Below are 8,472 nucleotides of genomic sequence, written 5' to 3' on the forward strand. Positions count from 1 at the left end.
GTGAATGGCCATAAGTCAAAGACTACCTGGACCTGGAGGCACAAGACCCTCCGTCTCATAGGTGGAGGTGGGTTTCATATAATTGAACAACCGGTTCCCCTACTGTAGAACCGAAAATGTGCCTTCCACACTTCCGCACGGCTTCAAACACACGGCGATTTCCTGCACGCGGCTTCCAGCACCCCTTCTTGGGCAGCTGCGGTGAGAGGGCGTGGAAGTCAGCTGGGCTGCGTGGGCGAGCCAGAGAGTGGGGTATAGAGGAGGGGACAGCACAGGGGCCGGTGGCCGGGCCCAGCCGATGGTCGGAACTACCAATTGGGCCGAACCGGTGCAAACCGGCTGCAGCCCACCTCTGCTAGGGCTGTGAAAGCCTCCCCCATTCTCCACCCCCCCACACCAGAAGGCCACCTGCACTAAACGAACAAAGGGGTCACCTCAGACAGGCAGGAGCCAAATCTAGCAGCACGAAGTGTGTTTGTGTGTTTGTGTGTGTGTTGCGTTGCTAAATAGAGCAAAGGCCCTTGTGGCAACTTAAAAACTGACATATTGCACCTAAGAGATTTGTGCCGTGATTAGAAGACCTGCAAGAAGAAACTCATGATGAGGTTCTCCTGCTTTGTCTGTGTTGGTATCTTTGACCCCCAAGTGACCTATTTTAACCACCCCGGTGCTTCTCTAACTAAATCCGCCATCTAGGGACAGTTTCCCAACCCTGCTGGCTTGAAGATGGACAGATTTCGACTCCCAAAATCGAAGAAGCGAATGGAAGACTTCAACTCTGGGAGTTGAAGTCCGCCCATCTTCAAGCGAGCAAGAGTTGGACAATGTTGACCTCCGAGATAAAGGAAGCTTCTCTTTCAATTTCCGGACTCCCCCCACCCCGCCACCCTTTGCTAATTTCCACATTATTATGTTCAAGTATTAAAGATATGCGTGTGATGAGAGGTCATTCAGACAGCAGATGGAAGGCAATCGAAACTCCAAATGTGAGGAGCCCATTGGGAGATGCTTCCCAACCCAGCATTTTGAGGGGAAGGACAATGTGAGGTTCTGGATTACAGATTTCTGGGGCGAAAGAGAACCAAAGTCCTTCTCTCCTTCAAGCTCATGGTGGAACTGGAGAATTCCGGGCGGCTTCCTCTCAACCAGAAGGAAGTGGAGAAGGTCCGTGGTTAGGACAGTGTTTCTCAACCTTGGCAACTTGAAGACCTGTGGACTTCAACTCCCAGAATTCCCCAGCCAGCTATGCTGGCTGGGGGATTCTGGGAGTTGAAGTCCACAGGACTTCAAGTTGTCAAGGTTGAGAAACACTGGGTTAGGAGGATCACTCCACCACTTGTGAGAACCTCCATTTAGTAGATGGAACGGGAAGGTAGAAATGACCGAAGAGAAGCCAGAAGCAGATGTGAAGATCCCAGATGTTTCTTCTGTAGACCAAAATCCAGAGAAAGCGTTCCTTATTTACTCTTGACAATGCGGGTCAGGCAGGCAGGCCTATCTCCCACACGGCACCTGGAACTCAGACATCCAGGACGTGGTTTAGATACGAGATGTAGCAGATGGCCAGCCTCAAAATCTCAATTTTGGACAGCTTCTTATCCGGAGGGAGGGTGGGCAGGAGCTTCCGCAGCTCAGCAAAGGCCATGTTGAAGGCCTCAACGCGGATCCTCTCCCGCGTGGCGTGGGCCGTCCGATACTTAGCCGTGGCTCGCCGCCGCCGCCGCCGTTCCTCGCGGCTGAGGTGCTGAAGGTCCTTCTTCATGTGATCGCTGGACTCGGGACCCCGGGACTGGCCACACAGACTGAGGGACCCGGGGTCTTCTACAGGTCCACCCCGACCACCCCCACAGTCACTGAAGACCGACTCCGTCTCCGAATGGGTGGGTTGGAGGTCGATCTCGGTCTGGTCTGAATTGAGCATGGTGGCTGAGAAGACCACGGGGCAGCCTGGCTGTGGGGTGAAGAGGGAGGAGAAGGGGAGGGGAGGGCTTTGGATAATCCCTACAGGAGGACAGGCAGGATGGGCTTCGGAATCCACCTCAATTTTCCACGCGATTCGCTCTTATGAAATTATAGGAGGCAGCCGGAGATATTTAGAAAGTGCAGAAATTCTGGATGGATCTGGGAGCTTCGTCCGTCTACCTGAAAGGATGGAGAGAAACAACATGGCAGCAATAATATAATTATTGTCAGGCCTACAGCCATATTCCTTTTGGGATCTTTGGCCTGCCACTCTCTCTCTCTCTCTTTCTTTACTATGCTGTTTCATTAGTGGGGTAATTGGAAGGGGGAATAGTAAGGAGTAGAATCATAGAATGTTGTCAAAATAAAACATTCCTTTCTAGAAGCCCAAGGTCGTCCTTTGTCTCTGCACCTGACTGGAACTAGATGGGTGGAAATGCCAGCGTGGCAGAGGAAGATTGGACCATGGGATGGACTTGTGGGTGTGGGGGGGGGGCAAGATCATGAACTTTCAACTGGGTAGAAATCCAGGAAGCTTTCAGATTCGGGTTTCCACAGTTTGTGCCAACATGTCTCTCTTATTAAATTGGAACTTTGATGAAAGCTATGCCTATGACTCTGATTTAATTCTGGATGATATTTGGAACGCTGACATTAACCCGAATCTTGACACTTATGCTGTACGTATTGAAACCTATGCCTATTGAAAACAATGTCACAGGGCCATCATTTATGGCAGTTTGCTCCCACACGTCCCCTCCAGGCGAATTTATTCACAGATAAATAATGCCAATCTCAAAAACATCCACAGCTGGAGTTGACCCTTTGACTTTGCGAGAGTTCTCCTGGGTCTCTGCCAGACAGCGCTTAACAAGGAGATAACACCAGTCTCGATATGGAACCCAGCTTGGTGGGTGTCGTAATTTTTAAACCTGCCGAGACGCTTCGAAATGTTCTTCAGAATAACCACACTTAACTACACAAGCGCCGGGAGGTTGTCCTTCCATATCTGTCTCTAACCCAGTGATTCTCAGCATCGGAAACTTTACGCTGTATGGACTTCAACTCCCAGAATTCTAACATTTTCCTTTATCCCAACACTGTCAGAATCTGTGGATTAATCAGTGGAACCGCTTGCCCCCAGAAGTTGTGAATGCTCCAACACTGGACGTCTTTAAGAAGGGAATAGATAACCATTTGTCTGAAGTGGTGTTGAGCCTCTTGCCTAGGCAGGGGGTTGGACTAGAAGACCTCCAAGGTACCTTCCAACTCTGCTATTCTATTCTATTCACTATCAAGATTCTACTCTATTCTGTATAAAGATTCTATTCTATTCGCTATAAAGATTCTATTCTATTCTATTCACTATAAAGATTCTATTCTATTCTATTCTATTCACTATAAAGATTCTATTTTATTCTATTCACTATAAAGATTCTATTTTATTCTATTCACTATAAAGATTCTATTTTATTCTATTCACTATAAAGATTCTATTTTATTCTATTCACTATAAAGATTCTATTCCATTCTATTCACTATAAAGATTCTATTCCATTCTATTCACTATAAAGATTCTATTTTATTCTATTCACTATAAAGATTCTATTCCATTCTATTCACTATAAAGATTCTATTCCATTCTATTCACTATAAAGATTCTATTTTATTCTATTCACTATAAAGATTCCTGTTCTGTTCTGTATAAAGATTCTATTATATTCGCTATAAAGATTCTATTCTGTTCTATTCACTATAAAGATTCTATTCAATTCTATTCGCTATAAAGATTCTATTCTATTCTATTCGCTATAAAGATTCAGTCCAGTTCTCTATTCTATTCTATTTTATTCTATTCGTTATAAAGATTTTGTTCTGTTCTATTCACTATAAAGATTCTATTTTATTCTATTCACTATAAAGATTCTATTCTATTGTATTCTGTATAAAGATTCTATTCTATTGTATTTTGTATAAAGATTCTGTCCAGTTCTCTATTCTATTCTATTCTATTCTATTCGTTATAAAGATTCTATTTTAATCTTTTCTATTCGTTATAAAGATTCTATTCTATTCGCTATAAAGATTCAATCCAGTTCTCTATTCTATTCTATTCTATTCTATTCTATTCTATTCTATTCTATTCTGTATAAAGAATCTACTTTAGTCTATTCTATTTGCTATAACGATTCTATCCTAAGATAAAGGACGGGAGGCCCCTGAGACAGAAGCGGGGGAGGCACAACCCATAAGCTGCCATGGAAGAGGACCAAGGTGGACAGGACACTCTTGTTCATTGTATGAAAGTACAGGAAGTCCTCGATTTACGACCACAGTTGAGCCCTAGATGTCTACTGTTGAGCCAGACAGTTGTTCAGTGATTTTCCCCCCCTCTCCACTTTATGCTCTCCCTTCCCACAGTTGCTGCGGAAACGACTACAGTGGCTAAGTTAGTAACACGGTTGTTAAATGAATCTGTAACTTTGAATGGCCACTAAACAAACCGTTGCAAGTTGTGGACTACCTGTAAGAGGAAGGAATATTTCTTTTGACAGCAGCTGTGACTCCTGGGAGGCAGAACTCTTCACAGCTTGTTAGTGCCCAACTGTTGCTTGAAACTGAACCCTGCCTAGTGGGCGGAGATGTTGGCAAGAGAAGGGCATGTTTGTGCAGCGGGTGGAAAGGAGAAGGCTGGCCAGGGCGGGGGGGGGATGGCAACGGCGACCAGGTGTCTCCTGGATTGGAAGACTCCGTCCTGGTTTTCTCCGTGGTGACCCATCCCCTCTCCAGGTCTGAGGTCCTGGGAAGGTCCTGGCTTAAAAGTCAAAGTGGACCTTGTTCACCTCCCACCTTCGGAGCTCCAGGAATTGACCAATTCAGAAATTGACCAATGGTCACATCTCCTCCCCCCTTTTCTCCTTTCTCTCTCTTTCTTTCTCCCTTTTTCCCCTTCTCTTTTTCTGTTTCTTCTCTCTCTTTCTCTTTCTTTTCTCTGATTCTTTATCTCTCCCTCCCTCTTTTCTCTCTTTCTTTCTCTCTTTCCCTCTCTCTCTTTTTCTTTTTCTTCCTTTCTCTCCCCTCTCTCCCTCTTTGTTTAAGGATCTACAACGCGAATTAGGATAACGGCAAGTAGAGTTATGCTTGGCGTCTCTGAATAGCCAGGAGAACTGAGCTCAGATGTGGGTCCCAGGAAGTTTGCATTTATGGTAGCGTAGATTTGAAGATATTCCCTTTGTGGCATTAGAGAATGGGCAGCTTTGAGCTAGGACAGAGTTGAGCTCCATAAGGAGGCACCCCCAAAACTCAAAATGCAATTTTATAACACAACTTTACCCAAAGGGAGGATATTTTAGTCCCCGGGATTCTGTCTTTAATACACAAAAGTCAGAAAATGATCTTCAGTTGTGCGAAAGTTTACTTGTAAGAAGGGGAGGGAAAGAGAAAGGGGAAAAGAAGGAAAAGGGGAAGGAAAATGGAAAGGGGGAAGGAAAAGGAGAGAAGGGAAGGAAAGAAGGGAAGGGAAGAAAGGAAAGGAAAAAGGGAAGAGGAAGGGAAGGAACAGGAAAAGGAGAGGAGGAAAGAGAAGGGAAGGAATAGGGAAGGGAAATGGAAAGGGAAGGGAGAGAAAAGGAGAGAAGGGAAGGGAAAGAGGGAAGAAAAAAGCAGGGAACGGAAAAGGGAAAGGAAAGAAGGAAAGAGAAGGGAAGGGAAAAGGAAAGAAGGGAAGGAAAAGGGGGGAAAGGAACAGGGAAAGGAAAAGAAAAGAAGGGAAGGGAAGGGGGGAAGGAAAAATGCTCAGATACTCTACTGAATTTCAGATTAATTCCCCAATCCAATTTCTGAGTTTTGAATCAGAAGTTTAAAAAAAAACTAGCTGCAATTTGCTTTTTGCTTCTTGGGGAAGATTCTGGAGAATGGGGGGGACGGGGGGACGACACCAACCTGGCGTCCTGGTTGGGCGGGAAGTAAATCCATCCAAAGGGCTTCTCCCCCATCTCCTCCACAGAGAAATGACACCCCCCACCGCGCCCCTGACTCTTTAATACATTTATTTAGACACCCCCTGGCCTCTCACTCAAGACATCCACCAGCCAACGCCCTGCCCATCGCCTGGACAGGATACAGAAGAGCCCCAAAGGAGACCCACCACCGGCATTTAGAACCCACAACTTCTCCTAAAAACCAGGCGAGAAAATTTGGACCTTTGTATTTTTACATCTTTCGGGGCTAAGTGAGGCTGAAGACCCCCCCCCCTCATCCTCACAGCGCAGTGTTTCTCAACCTTGGCAACTTGAAGATGTCCGGACTTCAACTCCCAGAATTCCCCAGCCAGCATTCGCGTATAAACAATTCAGTGTCTAGGACAGTGTTTCTCAACCTTGGCAACTTGAAGATGTCCGGACTTCAACTCCCAGAATTCCCCAGCCAGCAAGTTGCCAAGGTTGAGAAACACTGTTCTAGCGCTAGTTTAGCACAAGAAAACCGGGGCATCCCTCGGCGGCATCTTGGCTTTTACGAGGCTCCCAAGTGCAGCGCTTGCCCAGCTGTTGGGAGGAAGCTGAGAAGGCCTCCGCTCTCCATCCCGGCTGCCTCTCCGGGGGTTTAAAGTTAAATGGAGAGCCAGCAGAGAGCTAAGGTTTCTCTCCTTGCACCTGCTGAAGGAAGGGGGACTGGCGACCCAGTTCCTTTTTCCCCGTTGCCTGGTCTCCTCCCCAGCCCACCCCGGAAGGGCCAGCAAGGGGGTGGCTGGAGGGTTCAGCGGCTCCCCTGGAAAGAAATTGTTTTTTTAGCAAAGCAGTAAACAGCTGCCTTTTCTTGAATGCTGATCCTTTCTTACCTTCCCCGTCTCTCCGAGGAAATTAGCGGGGTGGACATTTAAGGGACCCGCTTTTTCTTAAACGGGTGCAGGGCATTTTCACTAGCAACCCTCGAAGAAGGAGAAGGAAGGAGAGGGAAGGGAAGGGAAAGGAGGGAAGGAGGAAGGGAGGGGAAGGAAGGCAGGGTTCCGGTGGGAAAGAAGGGCAGCCGGCCACGCACCTAAATCCTAACCGAGCCCCGCTTTCTATTCAGTACCTCGGAGAGATCAATAAATGCGGCTTCCCCCCAACTCTTCCTTCTGAACGCGCCAAAGGGGAAAAGCCGCTTGTGGTTCGATCCAGTGTTTTTTTTCCTATTTTGCCTGCCCGACAGGGGTTTTTCTCGGGCGCACTCGGTTCTACGGAACCGGAACGCGAGGTTTCTCCGACGGATTCCCTCTTACAAAAGTGCCGAGGAGAAAACTTCTTGGTTCGCCTGTTGCGGTGCGCGCTGGCTCTCCCGCTGCCCGCCCTGCCTCTGCCTGTTTCCCCGCTGGGGAGCAGATGGAAAGCTCCAGATGCGCAAGGAAAGGGAGGGAAGGGGAGGAAGGAAAAGAAAGCGAAGGAAGGGAAGGAAGGAAGGAAAGAAGGAAGGAAAAGAAAGCAAAGGAAGGAAAGGAAGGAAAGAAAAGAAAAGATAATGAAAGGGAGGGATGGAAGGGAGGGAGGGAGGAGAGGAAGGAAGGAAGAAAGAAAGAACTAGAATGAGAGGGAGGGAGGAAAGGAAAGAAGGAATAAATAGAATGAGAGGGAGGACGGAGAGGAAGGAAGGAAGAAAGAAAGAAAGAAAAAAGAAAGAAAAAAACTATAATGAGAGGGAGGGAAAGAAGGAAGGAGACTTAGAATGAGAGGGAGGGATAGAAGGAAGGGGGGAACGAAAGAAGGACTAGAATAAGAGGGAAGGGAGAAATAGAATGAGAGGAAAGGAAGGAAGGAAGGAAGGAAGAAAGATAGATAGAAAGAAAGAAAGAAAGAAGAAAGAAAGAAAAGAAAAATACTAGAATGAGAGGGAGGGAAGGAAGGAAGGAGACTTAGAATGAGAGGGAGGGATAGAAGGAAGGGGGAACGAAGGACTAGAATAAGAGGGAAGGAAGGAAGAAATAGAACGAGAGGAAAGGAAGGAAGGGAGAAAGAAAGAAATAGAACGAGAGGGAGGGATGAATGGAAGGAAGGAAGGAAAAAAGCCATCCCTGGGAGAAGAGCCACCCCAGCCTTACCTCCGCTCTCTTCCTCCGAGGTAGATCCGGGGCTGGACCGAGGCGGCTGCTCCTCACGCCCTGCTCGCCCGTCCTGCGACGCTGGGCGCTGGGCGAGCGCCTTGGCCCCGGGGCCGTCCGGAGGCGGCTTCCATCGCGCCAGCCGCCCCGCGCCCTCCGGCAGGTGCTCCGCGCGGACACCGGGGGCGCACCTGGAGGCGCGCGCCATTTATCCGCCGCCTGGGCGCGCGCGGGGCCTGGGGGGGCGCTTCCCATTGGACGCCCGGGAGACCCCCCCTCCTCGCCCTCGCCCGGGATGCCATTGGCTGCGGGAGGGGCCGGGGGGGGCGGGCCGGGGGTCCGCGGGGAGCCGAGACAGCTGGTCCCCATGCATTTTTCATGCGGGGGGCGCCGCGCCTGGCCTCGCCTCGTCTCGGGGGGGGGGAGCGATGGGGAGG

At 48.5% G+C, this 8,472-nt stretch overlaps 1 protein-coding gene across 1 annotated transcript; it reads right to left on the minus strand.

Annotated features, from left to right (window-relative positions):
- Positions 1–1,519: 1,519 nt before the first annotated feature.
- Positions 1,520–8,269, minus strand: LOC148042341 (helix-loop-helix protein 1-like). Its single transcript, XM_087702953.1, has 2 exons — positions 8,036–8,269; positions 1,520–2,142 (listed from the first exon to the last, which is right to left on the minus strand). Exon 2 carries the CDS (start codon positions 1,919–1,921, stop codon positions 1,520–1,522), a length of 402 nt encoding a protein of 133 aa, XP_087559079.1. The 5' UTR covers positions 1,922–2,142; positions 8,036–8,269.
- Positions 8,270–8,472: the final 203 nt, after the last annotated feature.

Source organism: Thamnophis sirtalis, unplaced genomic scaffold, assembly GCF_051295495.1.
Source record: "Thamnophis sirtalis isolate CommonGarterSnake01/CBP01778 unplaced genomic scaffold, rThaSir2_p1.2 scaffold_18, whole genome shotgun sequence".
In the NCBI taxonomy this organism is placed as follows: Eukaryota; Metazoa; Chordata; class Lepidosauria; order Squamata; family Natricidae; genus Thamnophis; species Thamnophis sirtalis.